The following is a 25208-nucleotide window of genomic DNA, read 5'->3' as shown; positions in this document are numbered from 1 at the left end:
ATAGTGCTTAGCTTCCAGAATCTGATGACATTGGACTATATGCCATTCTGCCTTCCCTCCTGGTGCCATCGATATATTCCCTCCAATATTTTAAGGCCTTTTGCTTAATATGTGCACCAGACTCCATCATTAATGTCTATGTGTGCCTCTGTGTTATGTCGCTATGGTCTGTTCAGGGAACCAAAGCTGCATATTAGAATATTGGCCCACCTTTGAATGGTTTCTGTTTTTGTCCATATCCATGCATATCCAGAACTGGGCACAATAATCTACCTAATTGACTAAATAGAGTAGTATTTCCCAGGATTACTATCAGTGCGACACAAATGGTAACTGTATTAAGCAGGAGAAGCATCTGTTCTGTCTGCAGAAGGTCCCAGGTTGGTTCTCTGACATCTCCTTTAAAAAGATCAGATAGTAGGCAATGTGAGCCCCAAAGAGACCCAACAGCTATTGCCAGTCAGAATAGACAATAATGAGCGTGAGAAGCCAGTGGTAGCCCTGTTCACATATGAACACATGCACATCCTACATATACGTGTGTACACCTGTTTGCAAGAATGAGCCAAATTGAATTCGTGTCACAAATGGAACTAGGGATGAGCACCTGGATAAATGGGGGATTTAAAGCACACATTCCACTGTAGATGCATTTTGACTGAATTTGAAAATCACTCAACATGTGAATGAAGAAAAATCAAGTGTGCACTGTGCATGGATTTTATGTGGATTCATTGTGAGCTGGGTCTTGATTTCACAAATCAACCATAGTTAAAGTAAACCATGATTTCATGTTATATTTGAAAGCAATTATCTAGAGATGACACACAGAGATGAAATGGTACAAAAACTGCTGTTCATTAGAGAAATCTATCATCTACTGATGCTATGAATGCTAATGTTAAAAGAAATTATTGAGCTTTTGAACCTCATAAGTTTCTAATTCTAGTGTCTTTTTGTCATGCAATAATGGAACTGGCTCACTTTTAAAAGCCACCTAATTCATACCATCACATTGTAAATGAACCAAATGTGCTTTTACATTAATCTACTTTAGAAAAAAAAGCATCAAATATAGGACCTTGAAAATAGTTCAGAGTAGTTATATGATACATGAAGTGAGAATGCTGAATTCTGAAATGGGGCAGGAACTTTGCCCTCTCCCAATGCTGCTTGCCTCTCCTTTGTGTCCCTCACATGAGTTGTCTACAGCCTGATTGCCTCTAGAAGGTGTGTGTGGTGAATACATGAACCCATATAGCTGCCATGTAGTGAGTCAGACCACTGGTCTGTCAAGATCAGTAATTTCTATTCTGACTGACAGCAGGTTTCTTAAGTCTTTCATAATACCTCCTACCTGGTTTTTTAAAACTGGAGATGCTGCCGATTGAACCAGGAATCTTCTACATGCAAACCAAATGATGTGTCACTGAGCCTCAACTCTTCCCTATCTGAACCTTGTGTGTGTCTGTAAGTGCCATCAAGTCACTGCTAACTTATGGCAACCCTATGAATCAATGTCTTCCAATACATGAGGGAGCCAGGCTTAAAGGAAGCTACAAAACCAGTTTTCTAAAGATGTTTCTTGACAAAGTGGCCCTACATCTGACCTCTGCTGCCCTAGCCTGTAGAGGCCTTCAGGCCACGCTGAGGCAGTGGCGGCTAGGTGTTGGTGGAAATTTTCTAAAGGGATTTTTGGAGTCGCTTCCCTCCGGCCAGTCTCTGCTGCCCCAGCACGGCCTGCACATTCCTTTTTCAGTGAGGAAGGCCTACGCAGGCCACACTGGGGCAACAGAGGCTGGGGAATGTGTGGGGGAGTTTTCTAAAGGGCTTCCTTGGTGGTGCCCCCCCCCCCTGCCTGGTTGCTGCCCCAGGACAGCCTGCCTAGTCTTCTTCAGTATCTAGCACTAGTGCTTACCAGAAGATTTCTGGTGCAGAGCTGACTTTGAAGCTGACTGCTGCCATGATGGGGTGGGGGTGGGTGGGCTCTGCCTGTGCCCCCAACCCACCTTGAGTATCAGGGGCTCAAACCCTCCTGCCCCCCTCACTATACCTATGCCAAAGGCAATGATATATTGAACCTTGGAGCAAGGAGTACAGGATTAGTTAACCAATGATCTCACTCAGTATAAAACAGTATCTAATATTCTGAATGAGGTATTTATGTCCTTAGTTCAGAGAGACATTTCATGATCTGTGTACTTTGTGTTAATTTACATTCAGCCTGGGCTGAGTAGTGGTTGTTCATGTTTCAGTTTTAATCATCTGTTTGCTGTCATAGTTAACGGGAACTCTTAAGATTTGGATCAGCCTTTAGATGTACTTAGGCTAACTAGCCATTTGGGGAAAATCACAGACTGTGATGAAGTGGCCAAGCAGATTACTATTTATTAGTGCTGATCAAGGGGCCGAGAACAGCTATGTCTCAGTTAGGTTATAGGTTCTGCATGTGATATTTGGTAACAAGTTTTTGATTTTTATGTTTGAATCCAAAGGAGAGTTTAAGCTCATGCAAAGGACTTGTGCTAACCTTTTGGCATTTCAGATTTATATATTTTTTGAGTAATTGCCCTCATTAAGACATATCAGAAATTGCCAGAATCTGAGGAGAGTTTCAAAAGCAGTCTTGAATTTTCTGCCTTCTTTTAATCTCATGCAACAGCTAAAAAGAATTTTCAAAATGAAATGCTTCCCCTATATGCTGCGCTATAGTCACCAAGTCCATTGCATTTTCATCTGTCTTCACCAGCTAATGAGAATAATCTGTCCTTGTCGATTCTGTGTATGAGGCGGACAGCTATGTCTCTCCTAAGGCTTCTATAGTGATGTGTTGTAATAAGATTAAACAAATGTAAACATGGATTTTTGCATTCGAAGGTTCAAGGGGCATCTTCAACCCATGTTCTATTATAAATGTACTGATTACGGCCCTCTCTCTGGTTTACTTTTATTCTTTCTTGCTGTTCTGCATGCAGAATAAATATACTTCTTCCTGATAGTTCTATGATTTTTGCTCTTTCTCTAAGAGTACAATAGAAAGAGAGCATTTAGGTAATTTTTCAGACAGAAAATCACTTCTAGTATTGCACTAAACTTGAAACCACACAGAATACAAAGCACAAAAACCCCTCTATATATTTTAGAAATAGTTTGACTGTACGGTTTTCTGAAGGTTTTGATTGGATTAGCATTTTATAGGGTAGTTGATATGTTTTGTATTGTACTGAAAATTTTTCTACAGCTAACAAGATTACTCACAATGCAGTTCTGACATCCAGGATTGATCTGGATTCTTTGTTTGGTGCAGTAATGCCCAAAATGTGTACTGTGAATCATTAGCATGAGATAATTACTAGTAGACTATGGGAACTAAATAATGAAAGGATTCTATAAGCTCGAAGTACCCACTTACAGAAAAGACTACTTAGTGTGATTCAGAATGACTTTTGTTCTGGCTTTGCCTCATTCCAGTTGACCAGTTATGAGGGTGGGTTATTCTAATGCTTCCCTCCATGCAGTATAATTGGATAATTGTAACTGGTGATGCAGAAGTACAGCAGTCCTCAGAGGAGAGTCACACAGGGAACTGGCCACTCCAAAGGAAATAGTTCTTATGCTTACATTCTCTCAAAGTTAACAGTTTTATTTATTTATCAATTTTTCTACGCTGCCTTACCATAAAACAGCAATCTAGGGCCTTTACCAAGTGAAGTATTACAAATACCAGGCAATAAAATACATGCAAAGACCAAAAAACCTCCAAAACAAAGCAACTCTCCCCCAAAACCTCAAAACAAAACAAACCTCAGATAGCAAAGGCAAGCAGCAGCCACCTCCTGGTAATTAATCATAAACAACAAAAGAGAGAAGGTATGAGAATGATGTGTGCCTCCAAAAGTGTTGTCATTTTTGGTTTAGTGTAGCTCTAACTGCTGAAATTAACAGATTTGTACCTGAATGACAGTGAACCCTAATCCATATGTACAATCAATACCATGCTGGATTCATTTTGCAATTTTTAAACAAAATGTACAAAATAGAATTATTAAAAAGAAACATAATATTTAATCTAATAATGTTCAAACTGAAATGTTAATACAATAGCAAAGACCAAAAGATTACAAACTACAAAAGTAAGTTTAACATTCCATCATACTAGACTGCCTTACTGTGCAATTTGTGTGTGTGTGTGTGTGGGGGGGGGGGAGGCTGAAGCTGCATTGGAAGTGGCCAAAGGGTTGCATTGGTGTCTGCACCACCAGTGCTGTGCAAAGTGGTATGGATGCCAATGCCAAGGGATGTACCTCAGTGTCTGGAAAATGCAGTGCCCAAACCCAGAAGCTGGGCCCTGTAGTGGCTGACCACCACCACAAATGCCTACACTGGCATAGAGGGGGCATTCCTGGAGGGCATTCCCCAATGCACATTAAGGTCAAGAACACCCTCTCCCAGTGGCCCAGTCATTTTTTGATATGGGCTTTCCTGGGCAAGAACGGAGTATCTCCTTCTTCCCTGGTACTCGTGCCACCAATTGCCTTTTTTAAGGCAGTGCGACAGTGCTATGTCCAGATGCCACTCTACCCACCCCCCACCCCCCAGATTGGGCTGCCATGACTATTCCAAGTAGTCATAGAAAATATTCATGAATCATATTTACTTTAATTGTTTGATTATAAATCATAAATTATTTCCAAAAGTACACATTTTTCCAAAAGTAAACATCAATTACAAATCCAATAAAGAACCTATAGGTGTCTACCCCGGGCTTCTGGAAACCTTTGATTATTTAATTCTCACAGTCTGTTCATGCTAACCACACTGCCCTCTCTCGTCTCAGGGGAACTTGCTTCTTCTACATTTTCTAAATTTTTAACTTAATTAAGTTAAGAGTCAGGTGGATTTGTCATTGATAGTTAAATTTACCATGGCTTATACTCTACTTGATTCTCCTCTGCTTAATAATAGTAAGCCTATTTTCCTGAGTATCCAATTTATTTTCCAATTTTCTCCTATCATCTGCAGCTTGTTTATCTGATATTGAAATCTTTTTGTCAATATGGCATTATAATTTGCCATTTCAGATAAAATTATTTCGTTTATTCCTTACAAAGTAACTGTAAATGTAGCACCATAACTGTTGTCTGTATCTTTAAATACTTAGAATCAGAATGAGTAGACATTAAGTTGAGACTTTCTTCATTTTTCCCATTAATAAATTTGAAACTTACCCAATTAAAATACCTAATAGAGTTCACAACAGAGTCATTTCCCAGCCTTTTATCTAGCCCAAATGACAGTTCAATTACACATCAGTTCATAGGAATCAGACAATTAAAAAATTCCAGCCAATATATGTTTTTCAAACCAGTTTCATAGGTAGATAACCGAAACAATTATCAAAGAAGATATTCTGTTACTATTTCAAACTATTGCTGAAGATCCAAACATTGGCCATATTGCTGTTTTGAGGGTATCCAAAGACTTGGGCATGCCAGTGAGATTTTAAATTCCTCCCCCCCTCCCTCTGAGAGCAGGCTCACATGCCTCATCACAAACTTCTTTCAAATGCATGTATTTGGAGGCTGCTGCTTAGGGAAAACAGGGCCATTGGCATTTACTATGCCATACTAAATCACTTTCTGGTTTTACTATTTGTGATAAAAAAATCAAGGGACTCACACCACAGCACTGACATGATAGCTAGGGGGAAACAAAACTTTGAGGGCCCAAGTCAGCTTGAGGGCCCTTGAAGCCAGTGTCATGCTGTATTCATACAGTGCATTTAATTTTTTCTGAATGTAGTAGTGATTGCAGCCAGTAAGGGCACAGGGAAAACAGAACACAATAAAGTCTGGGGCTTGACCTTTCTGCAAAGATTACTGTGGGGTTGATGGTATCTCAGATCCTGCATCAGCCAGGTCACCACGGGAGCAAGGCAAGACTAGCAAGACAAGATCCCCCAAGGATCCGTTTTGGGACCAGTGCTCTTTAACCTATTCATAAATGACCTGGAAGTAGGGGTGGGTAGCGTGGTGGCCAAGTTTGCAGATGATACCAAATTATGTAGAGTGGTGAGAACCACAAAGGATTGTGAAGAGCTCCAAGCGGACCTTGATAAATTAGGTGAGTGGGCTCAGAAATGGCAAATGCAGTTCAATGTAGCAAAATGTAAAGTGATGCACACAGGGGCAAAAAATCCAAACTTCACATACACGCTACAGGGGTCAGTGCTATCAGTCACAGACCAGGAAAGGGATTTAGGCGTCTTAGTTGATAGTTCCATGGGATTGTCAACTCAATGCATGGCAGCTGTGAAAAAGGCAAACTCTATGCTGGGGATCATTAGGAAAGGAATTGATAATAAAACTGCAAAGATTGTCATGCCCTTATATAAAGCAGTGGTGCGACCGCACTTGGAGTACTGTGTCCAGTTCTGGTCGCCGCATCTCAAAAAGGATATTGAGGAGATAGAAAAAGTGCAGAGAAGGGCAACAAGGATGATTGAGGGACTGGAGCACCTTCCGTATGAGGAGAGGCTGCAGCGTTTGGGACTCTTTAGTTTGGAGAGGAGACGTCTGAGGGGGGATATGATTGAAGTCTATAAAATTATGCATGGGGTAGAAAATGTTGACAGAGAAAAATTTTTCTCTCTTTCTCACAATACTAGAACCAGGGGGCATTCATTGAAAATGCTGGGGAGAAGAATTAGGACTAATAAAAGGAAACACTTCTTCACGCAACGTGTGATTGGTGTTTGGAATATGCTGCCACAGGAGGTGGTGATGGCCACTAACCTGGATAGCTTTAAAAGGGGCTTGGACAGATTTATGGAGGAGAAGTCGATTTATGGCTACCAATCTTGATCCTCTTTGATCTGAGATTGCAAATGCCTTAACAGACCAGGTGATCGGGAGCAACAGCCGCAGAAGGCCATTGCGTTCACATACTACATGTGAGCTCCCAAAGGCACCTGGTGGGCCACTGCGAGTAGCAGAGAGCTGGACTAGATGGACTTTGGTCTGATCCAGCTGGCTTGTTCTTATGTTCTTATGTTCTTATGTTCTTAGCCAGGACAAGCTACAGTCAATGCCAGAATGTAGCCTCCTAACAAAGTTTATGGTTTCCTTTTTCCTTTAGTTCAACCCAGCTCCTACACAGCCAGATCTTGCAAAATTTTGACCCAACTCCTGCACAGTCAGATCTTGGTATGGTAGCAAAATAAAAAAACCTGTTGTTCTCTTTCCCTACATTTCTCTAATGCTTTTCCACACTTTTCTCCTACTTCATTTTACTCTCTCCCTTTCAAGATCTATCATCTATCCCTACTTCTATTTTTCTACTTTTCTCCCCTTATTTTTTCAGCCTGAACTGTTCCAGTTGGCAATCTAGAATATACTTAGTAGTAATATAGCAGGAAACCTTTATTAATATTACAAACAGAAGGGGGGAGTTCATATTTCCGCATAATCTATTAGAATAGTAAAACAATTCTCCCCCCCCCCATTAACATGCATGATAATAAATGGTAACAAATGAGGACCAGAACAAATGAGGACTCAGTGGTAACAAATGAGGACCAGAAATTAGAATTTATTTATTTACTTTATTTATATCCTGCCTTTCTTCCCAAGGAGCACCCAAAGTGGCTTACATTGTTCTATTCTCTGTTTTATCTTCACAACAACCCTGTGAAGCAAGTTATGCCGAGAGTAGGTGAGGGGCCCAAGATCACCCAGCAAGCTTCCCTGACAGAGTGCAGAATTGAACCTGGGTTTCCCGCATCCTTCTCTGACCAACCACTACACCAGCTTAGCTTCCATTGCAAATAGCATGGGAAATGCTGAGACAACCTGGACCAGAATATTCCAGTTCTTTACATTTCAGACCCTGGAACTCCCACAAATGTTCTGAAGCTGGTGACCAGTTTTGAGATACTTAGTTTTTTTCCTGAGTTATGGACAGTCAGATGGACATGTGGATCCTTTTATTATTACAGATGCATGGTAACAGCCAGCCAAGTGATTGGTCTTGTTATAATCCTTGGTTTTGACCTGGGTCATATTGAAAGGGAACAGATAGAATCTTTGCCTGGGGGCCCATGATGGCTATCAGCAGTCCTAACTCATACTAACAAGTTTAGCTGAATTTAGCATAAGCCCAAAACACACAGAGTTAGTTTCCTCTCATCTTTATGAAAACCATACTATTCATTTCAGCACCATGGTCAGCACCAGGAATTGCTATTTCTGAACTATTTATGTAACTAGAAATTTGCTCAAAATAAGTTAAATTGTAATCAGCTTTACCATAGGGTTGCATTTTGTTCACAGCATGGTTTAAGACTGCGAGAGGCTGTTAAATATAACCTGTTGTTTATGGTAATGGTTTTGCAACTTGTCAACTTGTTTTTTAGGCTGGGGAAAGTTTGCTCGCTTGACACGTGCACTCACGAGCAGCCGAGGAGTCCTCCAGCAGCTTGCTCCCAGTGTGCAAAAAGGAGAGAATGTTCATAAGCATTCCCGTCTTGCCGAGGTAATGTCTGATTTATTTTCCCCACCAGATTATTGGAACAGAATTAATTATCTATAACCATTGCATCAGATTACTAGTGGGAGCTGAATGATTGTGTTTCCTTATGGGTTTTGGGTTAAGAGCATATTATTTTAAAGTAAGTTATTTTAAATGAGTAAGAAAAAACAAAGGTGGACTTTAAATTTCCCATTATATAATCCATGCATTTAATGAGCAAGAGTGTATTCTAATTGATTTAATGGTTAGAGTAGGAGACTCAGATTTGATTCCCCACTCTGAGATGGAAGTTTGCTGCATGACGTTGGGCCAGTCTCACACTCTCAGCCAAACCTTTCTCACAGGGTTGTTGTGAGAATGACATGGAGAAAAAAACAGATACAAACTGCTTTGTGTTCCCATTTGGGAGAGAGACAGGGTATAAATGAAGTAAATAATTAATCTTGTTTGTAGAATAGAGTATCTGAAGGTCTGTCTGCTGCATATGAATCTGCCCTTACTTTTTATTTATTTATTTCAGAGATTCTGCTTCAGGTACCCTTATTTTTAAAGTGATGTGTGTGTGTGTGTATGTGTGTTGCAGGGGGTAGGGCGGGTATTAATCAATGGCATTCTGGCTATGGAATTTTCTCCCTTCTCCTAAGCCTTTAAGTGATAAATTCTATTTTTATGCTGCATTTTTTCTTTTATCATTTTCTAAATACTGGTTTTGCTGTTTTATTGTTGTTTTATTGTTGTTTTATGTTAGGCCAGGTTGTTGTCTAAGGGCATGTGATACAATGTTTTTGCTTAAGCCAATTAATTCTGATTCTGGTCACTGTGGATGGCAAATTGCCAGGAAGCCCAGTGTATACCTGAGTCTTGAGTTCCATGGGGGTAATAAATAAATAAAATCTCATAATATGTTAGAATATAATCCATAATCTCTAGCCATACAGTCTACATACCTTGTGCACTACACAATTATATCTACATATAGGCAAGGAAACAATTATGAAGTGAATGAGTTTCTGTTTGCTTGTCTGTATTTATTCAAGAACACTAAGCAAGATCGCACCAGGAGGCATTGACCATAATCTAGTCTAAAGGTAGATATGAAGAATTGTGGCTGCAGAATGTTTTAGTTGGAAGGCTAATTACTGCACAAAACAATAAGACAGGAAGCCATTTTTTTAGTCATTTGCTTATTACTCAGAAATGTTCATAATTTATCACAATAATATGTATACAACATGGCACATTCTTGTATAATTTCCCTTTATAAGCCAATGTTCCCCATTATGTGGGGAAGGAATTTTAAGTGAATGCCTTTGGATAATGCTACTACTGAATGCTAATGTTCGATATTTAATAAGCAATTTGGTTTTTTAATTTCTGCAGTTCATATTGCAGTCTGCAGAGTTACACTTCTAATCTCATCATTTTAATAGACTTCAGGGATAACTCTGCTAAGGATTGCAATGTATATCTTCTAGTAGAGTTAAAAACCCGTTGAATTCACTGTAATTTTACTGTGTGATGTTCAGTGACTTTCCCATGTTACTAGCAGTGCAAACCTAGCCTTAGGTTATGTTGGCTGGAACAAGGAAAGACTGGTGTTAAACTCTTTATGCTGCCAGAATTCAAGTTATGTTGGGATAGTAAACATTATTATACCAGTGAAAACTTAAATTGATATAAGTTGTATGTCGTGGCATTTATAGTGGTGTATAGGCCAAGTTTGCGGCATTTGGGCAGAAGAACGCAGAGGATGTCAATTTAGTTAAGATTTTATTATCTGAACAGCTGTGTTCTATCTTTCATAACCATGGAAATTTTCATCAGCAAAGCAGATGCATAGAATCAGTGCCCCTTCTCCAAGGCACATCAGAGAATCCTACCTAATCCAAGAGCCAATCAGAGCACAGCAAATATCATTGACTAAATATCATTGATTAATCCTTGACTAAATCCAGGCTGCCAAAAGCCACCATGGGCTCCCTGACAAAAATTCCATCTGGGTCCTCTTGTATGACCTGATCCAAACCATTGTCAGCGAGTGGCCGTACAACTGGCAATGTACTTGGCAAGGGGTGCTGTGGGGGTAGCTAACATTATTGTTATAATTTTCCTACTGCTGTTGTGCTTTTTATATTGTTCCTGGAGGGGGATATAGCGTCCAAACTAATGATACCCCTATAAACCCCACCAGAATTTTAGGATTGCAGTTCCTGAAACATACTCATCCTCCTGTCCAATAATCTCGTGCAGGTGTTTTGTTGAATGTGGTAGTCTTCAGACTGTGGGCTGGATGATGCAGCTAAACATATACATGCACTTACACACGTCTACTGGTGATACTGACTGTAAATTCAAATTTGGGAATTTTAAACCAGTGTTTTTATTTAGAAAATTTCTTAGCACCATTCTACATAAAATATTCAAATGTATCTTTTAGTGTACATTTACCTAAATGTGCAAAATGTAAAATGTTTGCATATTTTAGACTTTGCTAATACTTAAGCAAAATGTCAGGGATCAGATGTGCTTGGTCTTCATTTTTTCATAACTGTGTGAACTCAACTTTCAGCCTTCGAAATCAAATTTATTCTGTCTATTTGTAAGACTTCTAGAAAAACATTTTTTCATAACTGTGTGACCTCAACTTGCAGCCTGCGAAATTTATCATAGTATATGAGTTGAATGATTGGACAGTTGAAGTTCTGTGCCTTGACTCTACTTTAATCAGCACCTTTTCTATTTATTAAACAAGTCCTTGCTAGTTGATGCTCACATCAAAACTTTGAATATACAGCAGGCAGGTTAATTGCAAATAATGAAGTTCAACAGTATGTTCTGTATTTTTGAAATGAATATAATTAATTGGCATTTAGGAGTGCTTTAAATATTTCAACATTACTAGACCTAGTTATAAGCTTCGGCACATCTAAGAACACCAGAAAATAGAATGTGTTGTAGAGAAGCCGAATGAACAGTAAGACAATGTCAAAGAATGTCACAAGGAAAAAAGAAAGATGTGCATTCTTTACCATCAGGTGTTAGTCCTTACCTGTGTGGGATCAGATGTGCTTGGAATGCATTTTTTTACTTACTGATATGCTGTAGGCACATGGTCTTCATTTTTTCATAACTGTGTGAACTCAACTTGCAGCCTGCGAAATCAAATTTATGCTGTCTATTTGTAAGACTTCTAGAAAAACAGATAGGTGTATTTTTCAACAGAAGAATTCTACAACTGTGTACTACAATGCTGAAACAAATGCTTACACTTTGACTTTGTTAATGGAGTGAAATGCTTTGCATCCTGTAATATTACATTTCTGGAAAATGAATTCATTCTTCTGCCACCAGTAATAGTTCAATGCAGACTCAGCCGAGAGAGCTTATTTGTTATGAATAATTTGTTATTATTTAAGGTGCCACTGGACTTATATTTGCTTTGACTTCCAATTTCACAGTTCTTGTCTGCCAAATGTTTGAATGGAGAAAGAATTTGCTCTTGTATTTTTCCTGTGAACACATTCCAGAACACATTTTTGTTCAGTATGAGTGTCTTATGCCTCAGGGAGATTTCCTTCATCTTCCTCGCATTCATATTATCACCTTTACAATACTAAATAATGCTTCCAGTCAGAGTGTTAGCAGGGTGTTTGAAACCAATAATTGAATGTTGTGGTATTCAACAAATTAGCCAGAAATAGAATCTTCACTAGCATAGATTAGTAATTGAAGGCAATGTTAATATGTGCAGAAGATGCATAGATGTGGTGATTTTTAAAAACCTTTTAACGTTTTAAACCTTTCAGATGCATTGCCAGCTGTACAGGGTTTAACTGGATGGAAGGCTCTGCAAAGCTCTAACTGTGGATCCTGTTTTCAATTATGGGCTCAGCATTTAGTATATAAAAATAAGAAATAGTATATCTGGGTAGGAGGAGAGTGTATTTTCCTGCTGAAGCATCATCCAAAACCAATCTCACATCTCAGATGGTGGGGCTTTGCCCTCAAGTTTGGCCCTTCAGATTGTTAGCTGCCTTGAGTCTGACTTGTGCTGGAAAAGGGTGGGTAGAAATTGAATTTTAAAAAATTAAAAACATTCTAGGGCTTGGGGTGTTGTGTGGTTTCTGGGCTGTATGGCCATGTTCTAGTAGCATTTTCTCCAGACATTTCACCTGCATCTGTGGCTGGCATCTTCAGAGGAATGCAGTTGCAGGTGAAACGTCAGGAGAAAATGCTGCTAGAACACGTCCATACAGCCCGGAAACCACACAACATCCAAGTGATTTCGTCTGTGAAAGCCTTCGACAATACATTCTAGGGCTTTCTGAAGGCTGCTTTTTGTTTCATTTGGAATTCTTCACAAATAACACAACTTGCACTGCAGTAGTCAGCAAAATTGACTTCAGTGGCTTTAGAAGAGTGTCACTTTGCTGAGTACTGTACTGTGAAATTCCTAATTTAATTAATTTGGTGGTGATGGTGGAAAGTGCCATCAAACTGCAGCCGACTTAAAATGACCCTACACGGATTTCAAAGCAAGAAATGTTCAGAGGTAGTTTGCCATTGCTAACTTCTGTGTAGCAACCCTGGACTTCTTGCTTAGCTTCCGGGAGCTGATGAGATTGAACTAGCCTGGATCATTCAGGTCAGGCCAGGGCATAATTAAGTTAGCACATGTTAACTAGCATAGCTCTCTGTGATTCAGTTCATCATCTATCTCCTGTCCTCCATAAACAGCCCATAACTAGACCTTATTTTTCCTTTTCCCCTTTCATACAGACTTCAGTATCTCCTCTTCATAATCTGTTTAAGCACTTATTTCTAGCCAAAGCTTTCTCATTTTTATAGGCTCTTCACACTTCTGCTCTGTTTTACCCACACTCATTCCTTCCATCTGCATTCCAGGATTCCTATCTAGCCTTCAACACTTAATTTCTAAAATAGGAATTTGTAGACAACACATATTAATAAATAAACCTGCTTCCATTAAATATGCTCTTTGTGAGCATCTATTTATGGCACTTTGGAAGGAATAGATTTACTCAGTGTTTTTCTGCAGGAATCCATGCTGGTTGCAGAAATATAGCAAAGTGTGCAGAATATATTTGGTTGTGTGCAGATTGTATCACTAAACAAATGCAATCAGCATCTTATCTGAGAAGGGGAAGAAACAGTGTTCAGGACAGTGTATATTATCTCCAACCTCACGTTGTGAATATGAGATTTAAAAAATGTGAAATATCATGTCTAGGGGCTTGCTGTCTCAGCTTGGACTGCTTTCGCCCCTTGCAGCCCTTCAGACTTGCACTTGGTCCCCCCTCTCAATGAATGGGCCCTGTACCACAGTACAATATTTTGCTTTTTGCTGTTTTTCCTTTTTATCTAGTACAGGGGTAGGGAACCTGCGGCTCTCCAGATGTTCAGGAACTACAATTCCCATCAGCCCCTACCAGCATGGCCAATTGGCCATGCTGACAAAGGCTGATGGGAATTGTAGTTCCTGAACATCTGGAGAGCCGCAGGTTCCCTACCCCTGATTTCTAGTATTACACGATGCTATGCTTGATAACATAGATCAACAATCCTTTCTGACTGTTATGGTTCATTCAGACTACCTGACTGGTGCATGTGGGGTTACCTCTGACCTGTTATCATTTCAACAAGGTTCTTAGACTGAGGTGCCATTGGAATGAATTGTGCTTCCACGTCTATTCGCAGTCAGAGCTATTTGTGTGACTGCCGTGGCATGATAAAGGTTGCTGCTGTATGACTGAGCAAAGCATCTCTCCTGCACACAGGCACCACATCCACAGCAGCAACAGCAAATCTTTGTGAATACTAAGTTGCAAACTCCAGTTTAGAACATTCCCGGAGGTTTGGGGGCACAGCCTGGGGAGGGTGGAGTTTATGAAGTGGAGAACACAAGAACATAAGAACTAGCCTGCTGGATCAGACCAGAGTCCATCTAGTCCAGCATTCTGCTACTCGCAATGGCCCACCACATGCCTTTGGGAGCTCACATGCAGGATGTGAAAGCAATGGCCTTCTGCTGCTGCTGCTGCTCCTGAGCACCTGGTCTGCTAAGGCATTTGCAATCTGAGATCAAGGAGGATCAAGATTGGTAGCCATAGATCGACTTCTCCCCATAAATCTGTCCAAGCCCTTTTTAAAGCTATCCAGGTTAGTGGCCATCACCACCTCCTGTGGCAGCATATTCCAAACACCAATCACACGTTGCGTGAAGAAGTGTTTCCTTTTATTAGTCCTAATTCTTCCCCCCAGCATTTTCAATGAATGCCCCCTGGTTCCAGTATTGTGAGAAAGAGAGAAAAATTTCTCTGTCAACATTTTCTACCCCATGCATAATTTTATAGACTTCAATCATATCCCCCCTCAGAGGTCTCCTCTCCAAACTAAAGAGTCCCAAACACTGCAGCCTCTCCTCATAAGGAAGGTGCTCCAATCCTTCAATCATCCTCGTTGCCCTTCTCTGCACTTTTTCTATCTCTTCGATATCCTTTTTGAGATGTGGCGACCAGAACTGAACACAGTACTCCAAGTGCTGTTGCACCACTGCTTTATATAAGGGCATGACAGTCCTTGCAGTTTTATTATCAACTCCTTTCCTAATGATCCCCAGCATAGAGTTTGCCTTTTTCACAGCTGCCATGCACTGAGTTGACATTCCCATGGAACTATCAACTAAGACACCCAAATCCCTTTCCCGGTCTGTGACTGATAGCACTGACCCCTGTAGCGTGTATGTGAAGTTTGGATTTTTTGCCCCTATGTGCATCACTTTACATTTTGCTACATTGAACTGCATTTGCCATTTCTGAGCCCACTTGGAGTCCACTTGGAGCTCTTCGCAATCCTTTGTGGTTCTCACCACCCTACATAATTTGGTATCATCTGCAAACTTGGCCACCACACTACCCACCCCTACTTCCAGGAGGGAGCTCAGCAGGGATGAGTCCACCCTCAAAGCTGCTATTTCATCCAGGGGGGCTGACCTCTGTCATCTGGAGATCATTTCTAATTCCAGGATATCATCAGCCCCACCTGGAGATGAGTAGTCCTAGCATTCCCAGCTGTGAATTTAGTGGCAGGCTCATAAGCTCCTAACCCACTTCATGTGTCAGGGGGATCCTGTCCAGGTGATTGAGATGCACTCCTAACTCCGTAACTGCTTGCAACTATATATAAATGCTGCTACAAGATATATGTAACCAGCCTGCTTTATGTTATCACTGCCATCTGGGGCATTCTTTCCTTGATCTTTCATTTATGGCTTCACATGCCCTGTAGATGATTTGACTTCCCCCTGACACCCTGGGTCCATGATATATGGTGTTGACGATGCAAGAAGAAAAATTAGAAATAGATCTTATATATGTATAGATCTTATATTATATGTTAGATATATTTGTACATATATTTATGTCCAGCTTTTCTCCTTTCTGCCACTTTATCATCAGAACAACAACCCTGAAAGGTAGGTTAAGCTGAAAGAGTGTGACTGATCTAAGGTCATGCAGCAAACTTCCACGACAGATTCTATATCCTAGACTAACATTCTAACCACTGTTACCACATTGACTCTTGAATGGTTACTGTGCACTTTAAAAACAAACTGTTTTATCATATGTTCAACTAGTCCACTAACTAACGTAGGCTTCATCCACTGTGTGGTCTGCCAAAGAGTAAATGTTGTTGTTGTTGTTGTTGTTGTTGTTCATTTTTGTTGTATTTAACATAGCTTTTTGAGTATTGGTGACTGCAATACAAAAATTTAACATATTAGGCAGCAGTGAAAAAAACCAGGTTTGGATGAACCTGTTATCTTGGTGCTTGCTTCTCTGTTTGGTCAATAAGTACATGTACATTTTAAGTTGTTAAAAAACATTTCCAGTTTAATTAAATTAAACTTTTAAATTTTATTCTATTTTTAACTATCTGTGGGGTTTTTGGGGGGTGTATGTGTTGTTCTTATAGACCTGGTATGTAAATATTTAATTTCGTATATTTTGTTTATCTTCTTTTAAGAAAAGATGATACCTAACTATAGTAAGAAAATAAATGCTGTAGGAATGTGAAAAGGTTTAAAATATTTTTCTTTATTGTTTTCTGTTTGCACAGGTACTTCAGTTAGGCTCTGAAATCCTCCCTCAATACAAGCAAGAGGCACCAAAGACTCCACCACATATCATTTTACATTACTGTGTTTTCAAGACCACTTGGGATTGGGTCATCCTGATTTTAACCTTCTACACCGCTATTTTGGTCCCTTACAATGTTTCCTTTAAAACCAAACAGAACAATGTGGCCTGGCTGGTAGTGGACAGCATTGTTGATGTTATTTTTCTGGTAGACATTGTGCTCAATTTTCATACCACTTTTGTCGGGCCAGCAGGAGAGGTAATCTCTGACCCCAAGCTGATCCGCATGAACTACCTGAAGACATGGTTTGTGATTGACCTCCTGTCATGCTTGCCATATGATGTCATCAATGCTTTTGAGAATGTTGATGAAGTGAGTACCTGAGTTTTGTTTTGTATGGGTCTTATTTGAAACAGGGGGAGTTTTGTTGGGCTAGGAAGGACTTGTCGATACTAGACTAATTATATGCTTATATCAATGCCTTTAGGCTGAAGTTGACAGTAGGATTTCACAAAAATAGGATTATATTTTCTTATAGGCAACCGGCCAGTTAAACAAACTAATGTTTAATCCAAGATTTATATACAGAACTTTGGCTAAACAAATCCTGTTCTATTGCTATTCTCTTCTAGGTCCATAACTGGGTACTTTTGAAATGGGAAATCAGATTTCAAAAGCTTTAAACTCATAAATGGCTACATATCTAGCTAGAAGCTGACATTCAGCAGAAAAAGCTTAAGAAAAAGCACTGTAGATCCATGACTCATTGCCTCTTCCTACACGTTTTCATATTCTAAACCTCTACTTAGAAAGCAAAACAGCTCAGAGACTGTTACTTTCCATACTGCATTTGCCTTTTTCTGCTCCTCATGACTACAGGAACTTGATTTATTCTAAAATATCTGGCCTGAAGGACAAAGTAATTTATCATAAATCAGTAGTCATAAGAAACACCTTTCAGAGACCAGCAGACAGCTTAATACAATAGATAGTCAGACTGCCTGGCACAGCATCAAATCAACAGCACCCACGAGCTAGTGGAACAGGAAATATTTAATTAACCCTCCTGAATCCTTAGCATGCTGAAGCCTGGTGGCTCTATTCAGGGATGAAGTTGACGAAGGAGAACTTACCGATTTCTCTGTCAAAAGGGGCTGAAGGCAAAGCAGAGCTTCTGCTGTGAATCTCAACAGTCACATCAAGAGAAAGCATTTTTTTTCAGAAACCCCATACTGAGATTGGTGTTTTTCCCAAGCCACTTACACATTCCTTGGGGGAATCCACCGATATGTTTGTCAGGATAAAGTCTGAGTGTTGTTGTGTGTTTTTTGAATGTCTGGTGTCCATAGTCAACATGTAGGTGCACCATGTAGGTGCACAAAGAGATTGCTTCAAATTACAGATGTGATGATACCACTGTATTTAGAGTCTTCTGGGGAATCAAAAGACATTGCAAGTCCTTAAGAATGCCACTGAATCTCTCCCCAATATGCTTGGGGCCAAGTCTCAGAAGAAAAGCTGATTTTCAGAACAGGCCTAGCAAATCACGGGACAACTCACATGTGGGAAGATGTAATTCTCATCTCCCACCTCCTGCATTGGAGGTATAATAGCATGAAAGGCCGAGAACACATATGTCCTGTCTAAATATCTGGGCTAATCTAAATGCTTGACGTTGCCTTATGGCTGCTGAAACATGGAGTGGGTAGTACCGTATTTTTTTCTCTTGCTTTTTGCCATGTTGGAAATTCTTAGGCATGCAAGATAAAGCTCCAAAACAGATTGCAAATGTTCTGAGCCACCTTGCATACCTCAGGCCTTCAACCCTTCAGGGAAAACATCAACTCTTCAAAGCCTTATGGTTTAAACATAATTGTTGGTGTTGCTAATCTCTAAATGGTAGTCAGAGTTCTCCCACTATTAGAATTTATCTCTAGGAGATGGAGATTTGTTCTCCTGGAGAAAATAGCCACTTTGGAAGGTGGACTCTATGGCATTATACCTCTTTGAAGGCCTTCCCCTGCCCCAAACCCACTCTCTTCAGGCTCCACCCCCAAAATCCCCAGGAATTTCCCAACCCAAAGCTGGCATCCTACTAATTATAAGAGTTGAGCATATGGAATGAATGTAGGTTTTACTTCATGTAGCTTTGAATGTAGGTGTAGGTTTGAATGTAGGTTTGAATGTAGGTTTTACTTCAGATTCCATAATCTGCTCTAGACACAGCATCTTTTCGCTTATTGTGGAGTACCACATCTTGGAAAAGTTAGAGTTCTGATGATTATAGTACAAATTTATTCTCAGTGTTGACTGTCTTTGTAATATGAGAATTCCTTAACAGACCAGGTGATCGGGAGCAAAAGCCGCAGAAGGCCATTGCGTTCCCATCCTACATGTGAGCTCCCATCCTACATGTGAGCTCACATCCTACATGTGAGCTCCCAAAGGCACCTGGTGGGCCACTGCGAGTAGCAGAGAGCTGGACTAGATGGACTTTGGTCTGATCCAGCTGGCTTGTTCTTATGTTCTTATGTTCTTATGTTCTTAGAATGGTTCTGGATCAGGTTGCCAATTTCCAGGTGGTGGTTGGAGATTTCCTAGGATTACAACTGATTTTTAGGTGCCATAGATCAGTTCACACAGAGAAAATGGCCACTTTGGAAGGAGACTCTATGGCTTTATACCTCATTGAAGTCTCCAGCAATTTCCCAACCTGGAGCTGAAAAAAAATAGAGGCATTCCTTCATATTTGGGGAGAAGAACTTGCCATGTTGCTATGTTGAGTTCCTTTCTGGTATAGCCACGTCTTCTGATGGTTCTGGCCAGAAGCAAAACCCATCACAAAGTTTCTGTTTCTGGACCCCTCAGCACGACTGTGCAATATTCCAGTTGACTGATCGTATTTCAATATATGATCAGGTAACCACATTAAAATGGTATGTGCAGACATGTTGCTGTGTTTGAACTGGTCTGAGGGGAGAAAACTTTTTATAGTCTGGAAGTTGCTTCTCTTAGCCACATAGTACTTTTTATTTCATAATAAGAAAGATCAGAATGTAATATTACCAGAGAGGGAAGTGACACAGGATTCAATCACACTAATCAAATGAGGTAAGGACCATAAAATCACATTCTGTTCCTTTTGGCGGTTTTTTCCCTATCAGGCTTGAAGCATGATGGAACAGCCTCCCCGTCTGCAATCCATTTTATTGCACTGCAGCATCACAGCAGGTGCTCGATGACCAATTTGGTTTGGATCTAATCATTCTTTACTTGGGATAGCTGTCAGTAAGAAACCATCTTGGCAAACTGACTCATTTTTAAAAATAATCCCATCATTTATGTCTGATGTACATGAAGGATCTGGAGTGTAAAGCACACCACACAAGTGATGAACCCTATAGATCATTCCCTCCCCCCACACCTGCTGACTCTTCTCAGTTATTTCCAAAACCTCTTAAATTCATCAGCTTCCTTAGCATTGAATATATGTCTGGTTAACTGATGCTAGTCCAGGCTTACCAGCACTCCTGGAGAAAATGGTATTGTCCCTTCAATAGAGCCTTAATGGCGTGATATTTACCAGGTGATGTAACTTCCATGCCATGCAGAGATGTAACTGCCCATTTCCACTCACTACGCCTCTATTAAAGGAACAGGCCATTTTTTCCCAGGCCTGTTGGCAAATCTGTTTTTATAAACTGCCAAAGGATAAAAAAGAGAGAATGGGCACAATGTAGAAATCCAAACTGAATCCACTGTCCCTTGGCTGCCAACTATTTACTCTGCACAAATTATAAGTTATGAATGTGAAACTTAATAAGGTGCAATTGTGAAAAAAGTGCAAAATTGCAGAAAAACAACAGTTCTGTAACACAATATAAACAATGTGGACCTATGCCAATACACATTAAGCCACAACCAGAAGCATCATGAGTTAAACTTCATGTTAAGGAAAAATATGACAGGCACTAAATTCATCACAGTCACCAGTCAGCGTCATAGTTGGGTGTGTCACTTTCGTGCTCTGTCAGTCCCACTGAGCAAGTCTTAAGTAAGTTCTCCCATACAGCTGGAACCCATAGTTTGCTCCTGGTGAAATTGACACTACTATGCCAAATATACTGAATAGTCTACTAGAGGCAGAATGCAACCTGTGGTAAATAGCTTTTCAGGAAGAGCCTTCTTCAGTGGTCACACAGTTCTGCCAGGTATACATCAGGGTTATAAGAATGAGTGAAGGATCATAGTTACATCTTCTATACAATTTTCAGTGAACAATTATTAATACAATACCACCATAATAAATACAGTAATAAATACATCAATAAATATTGTAATAAATATAACAAATCCACTATTTATATTATAAATGGCTCAGTAGTAAAAACAATTTCCAAATAACTTATTTATACACAGTGGTGTAAAATTCTCATTGCCCTGTAATGGCTAGAACTCGGCCCTTTCATGCTGGAACGCGGCATGTTCATGGATATGCTTAAAGACCTTAATTAGAAACAACTGTGGCCAGCTCACTAGTCTGTCTTAAAGGTAAGTACAGTATAACTGCATCTGCACTTATATTAATATCTTCTTTATTTCTTCTACTGTAGGCCTAAATCTATTGTTTATGCCAGTACACAGTAGGAAGAGATGAAATATGTAGAAACTGGAGTCTGTTCCTTTGACTTCTGAAAAACTTGAATCAATTTCTTTTAGTATTGGAATTAAAATTAGTTCCATTAGTCACTCTGATAGTCATTCCCATTGATTTCAGTGGGGAACACATTGTGCTGGACTCGGAGCATACATCTTTGCCTTAAACCACAGCAACAGTGTAGAAGCTCCTTTTCAAAATGGCAGCTTTTGGCTATTTGACTCAGGGCCACTCCCCACTTACCTCGTCTGAGTGCAACCCCGCAGCGACCCCTCGTAGAAAAGCCTCTGTGGCTTTTGACAACTGAGACATTTGTTCCCCACTCATTTTCCATTCAGGAAATAGCGCGGGGTTCCACATCAAGAGTCAAAGAGGCAATCGAGCGTTCTGATTGGCTGGCACGCGTGTGCATCATTTACACGTGGGAGTTGCAGCCAGCCGAAGGTGGGGCTCCATTTTGATTGGCTGACCCGAAAAGTTCATTTGGATAAGCTGAACGCATTGTTTTAAGACGTCTGCACATGCTGACGTCACTACCTGTTGCAAATTGCTTGGGCAGAAAAATGAAAGTAAATATCAGTTTCGGTTTACACCGCCGACAACCCTGTGCTCAACAGCACTTTGCCTAGCTGCAAAACAGTGGAGCTCGAGCAAAAAAGAGCAAAAAAGAGCAATGCTGGCACGTCTTGTTGTGCACACGTCTCAATTTCCGAGCACTTTCTGATGGGAATACTCTCCCTAAACAAAATGGCGGTTCCTGTTTCCTGATTGGCCGGAAGCTGTGAGTCAGAGCGAATCAGCCGCGCGTAAACAGCCGAGGTTCCCCACCCCCCTGCGGCACCTGCGGGGTTTTTGAAAATGTTGCTCTTTTCAGAGGACCTAATTTGCCGCGCGACAAGGAGGTGGGAGAGCGGCAAATTAAGGGAAGCTGCGCAGTGGGCACTGGTGACGTGGGGAACGTCCATCCTCCTCGTGTCTTTTAAAGAGGTGACCCCGCGGCTTATGGTGAGTGGGGAGTGGCTCTCAGTCTCACCAAAGCAGATGGCAGAACAGAAAAGTTAATGTGCCACGTTAAAACAAAAACAAACAACTTCCCAAAATTCTCTGTGTTCCTCAGTGTCAAGCCTACTTTGTAAGAAGGTTTTATGAGGTTGGAAAAGATCCTGTCCCTTGTGACATTTTGTTTTTATTTTATTATTATTTAGATTCTTTTATTCCAGTGTTCTCCTCATTGGGATCCAAAACATCTTACCACATTGTTTGCACCTCCTCCATTTTACTCTCACAACATCAAACCTGTGAGGAAAGTTAGATTGAAAAGAAATGATTGGCCCAGGGTCACCCAGCAAGAATAGAAAGTCAGGCTTGGGTCAAACTTAGGCCAGCTCTTTAACCCCGGCCTATACCATGTAGGATTTATCTGTTTTTTTCCTTATATTTTGTCTCAAAACAGCAAAAAATGTTTCAGATCTGCCAGCAAAGTACACACAACACAACTGTCATCTTCCCACAGTCCTTGCAACACAAAGCAAAACAGATTTATCTCTCAACTGCAATTAAGTAAAGGTCTTGCTTCTGCATAAGCTGATAAAGTTGCTTTGCTTTTTTTTAAAGAAACACTGAGCATGACTTGCCACTCTGTGGGATGAAATAAGGCAGCCTACATAAGCTTCTCAATCTATATAAAAGGCAAAAGAATTAAAAGGGCTCAATTACATCCCCAGGGATAATATATGGTGATATAATTTGTGAAAGAAGAGCAAGTTGAGCTTATTGCATTTTGCATTACTTTGGAAAATTGCTGTCAGAGTAACACTTTAAAATGCTTAGAAAGGAATGTGGGTCTTATTAGCCTTGTCGTATGAATGGCTGCATGCAGTGCATCGAGACCATGTGAGCCTCAGCTCCTGCTGTATAGCACAAAGGCAGCCTTGTCACTCTGACTGAGGCAGAAATGGACAAGTGCATCTGACATAGCACTCTTGAGTTACCTCCATGATTGTAAGGGGGTAGGGGAGGACAGGGACCAAACGACCTGAGAACCAGGCAGATCTGGAACTCTCTGTCAGCCTTGCCAAGTGTAGAGTTCAGCTCTTATTGGTCAGGATTTTGTAGAATGTAGCCTGTAGCTCATAAGGGAAAAATAGCATTTTATGCATCTTACAGAATAATGCATTTTTTGTGGCCCAAGCTTTTGGGAAGATTCATTTGAAATGTGGTGTTGGAGGAGAGTTTTACGGATACCATGGGCTGCCAACTCCCCCCAGCCCACAAATTAGTAAGTTCTAGATCTAATCAAGTCTGAATTCTCAGTAGAAGCTAAAATGACTAAACTGAGATTATTGTACTTGGTCACATCATGAGAAGACAAGTCTTATTGGAAAAGACAAAAATGCTAAGAAAAGTTTGAAGCAGTAAGAAAACCAAACATGAGATAGACTGACTCCATGAAGAAAGTCATGGCCTTCAGTTTGGAAGACCTGAGCAAAACTCTTTATGATAGGAAGTTTTGGAGCTCATTAACTCATAGGGTTGCTATAAGTAAGAAATGACTTGACGGCACAGAACATGCACACAGTATTTTGGGAACTGGCATTAATTTCATCAGATGCATGAAATATAATAAGCAGTTGATACACATACAACAAGGATTGCAACAGGTGGAGGGGAGAGAAGATATTCTGGGGGAAAGGGGGATTACCAGCATTCCATGACTTTTGTATTGAGGTATGGTAGCTTCTGTGTCTTTTACTGAACATCCAAAAGCTGGAAATACTCCTCTGTAATTTTAAGAACATAAGAACATAAGAACAAGCCAGCTGGATCAGACCAAAGTCCATCTAGTCCAGCTCTCTGCTACTCGCAGTGGCCCACCAGGTGCCTTGGGGAGCTCACATGTAGAATGTGAACGCAATGGTCTTCTGCGGCTGTTGCTCCCGATCACCTGGTCTGTTGAGGCATTTGCAATTTCAGATCAAGGAGGATCAAGATTGGTAGCCATAAATCGACTTCTCCTCCATAAATCTGTCCAAGCCCCTTTTAAAGCTATCCAGGTTAGTGGCCATCACCACCTCCTGTGGCAGCATATTCCAAACACCAATCACACGTTGCGTGAAGAAGTGTTGCCTTTTATTAGTTCTAATTCTTCCCCCCTTTTTCTTTTTATTTCCTTCGTGTTCCATTTTTAATCTCTCATTTTTTCTCTTGCATATTTTAGCCTAGTTAGTGTAAGTTTCAGAAAAGCATTGGTGGTACATGATGGCACAAATCATGTTATTTTATATTCAAGTGAATGAGCCACTGATGGTACAGCTGATACTGCATTTATCATTGTGTTATTTGAGGACATCTTCATCCTGGAGAGAAGTGAGTAGTGTTGCCACACGATTCTGTCCTAGGCCCAGTGCTATCAATATTCTTACTGATGACTTGGATGATGGAATAGAGGGCATGCTAATTGAGTTTGCAGATGACGCTGACTTAGGAGGGGTAGCTAGTACCCCAGAGGACAGGGTCAGTATTCAAAATAACCTTGACAGATTAGAGAGCTGGGTCAAAACCAACAAAATGAATTTCAGCAGGGAGAAAGGTAAGCTACACTTAGGCAGAAAAAAATGAAATACGCAGATATAGGATGGGTGACACCTGGCTTGACAACAGTACACGTGAAAAGGATCTGGGAGTCTTGGTAGATCACTAGCTGAACATAGAATCATAGAGCTGGAAGAGACCACAAGGGCCATCAAGTCCAACCCCCTGCCATGCAAGAACACACAATCAAAGCACTCCTGACATACGTACATCCAGCCTCTGTTTAAAAACCTCCAAAGAAGACATGAGTCAACTGTGTGATGTGGCAATT

At 40.4% G+C, this 25208-nt stretch overlaps 1 protein-coding gene across 1 annotated transcript in view; it reads left to right on the top strand.

Moving 5' to 3' along the window:
* KCNH1 (potassium voltage-gated channel subfamily H member 1) overlaps positions 1 to 25208 on the top strand; it is a 299776-nt gene that overhangs the window by 46000 nt on the left and 228568 nt on the right. The window contains exons 5-6 of the mRNA XM_048484669.1: positions 8414 to 8532; positions 16669 to 17061. Of these exons, the coding sequence (XP_048340626.1) occupies positions 8414 to 8532; positions 16669 to 17061 (512 nt within the window). The remainder of the gene's footprint in view (positions 1 to 8413; positions 8533 to 16668; positions 17062 to 25208) is intronic.

The sequence above is a fragment of the Sphaerodactylus townsendi genome, linkage group LG01 (assembly GCF_021028975.2).
Source record: "Sphaerodactylus townsendi isolate TG3544 linkage group LG01, MPM_Stown_v2.3, whole genome shotgun sequence".
In the NCBI taxonomy this organism is placed as follows: domain Eukaryota; kingdom Metazoa; phylum Chordata; class Lepidosauria; order Squamata; family Sphaerodactylidae; genus Sphaerodactylus; species Sphaerodactylus townsendi.
The sequence above is the reverse complement of the archived record's forward strand: the minus strand, read 5'-3'. Positions and strand labels throughout refer to the sequence as shown.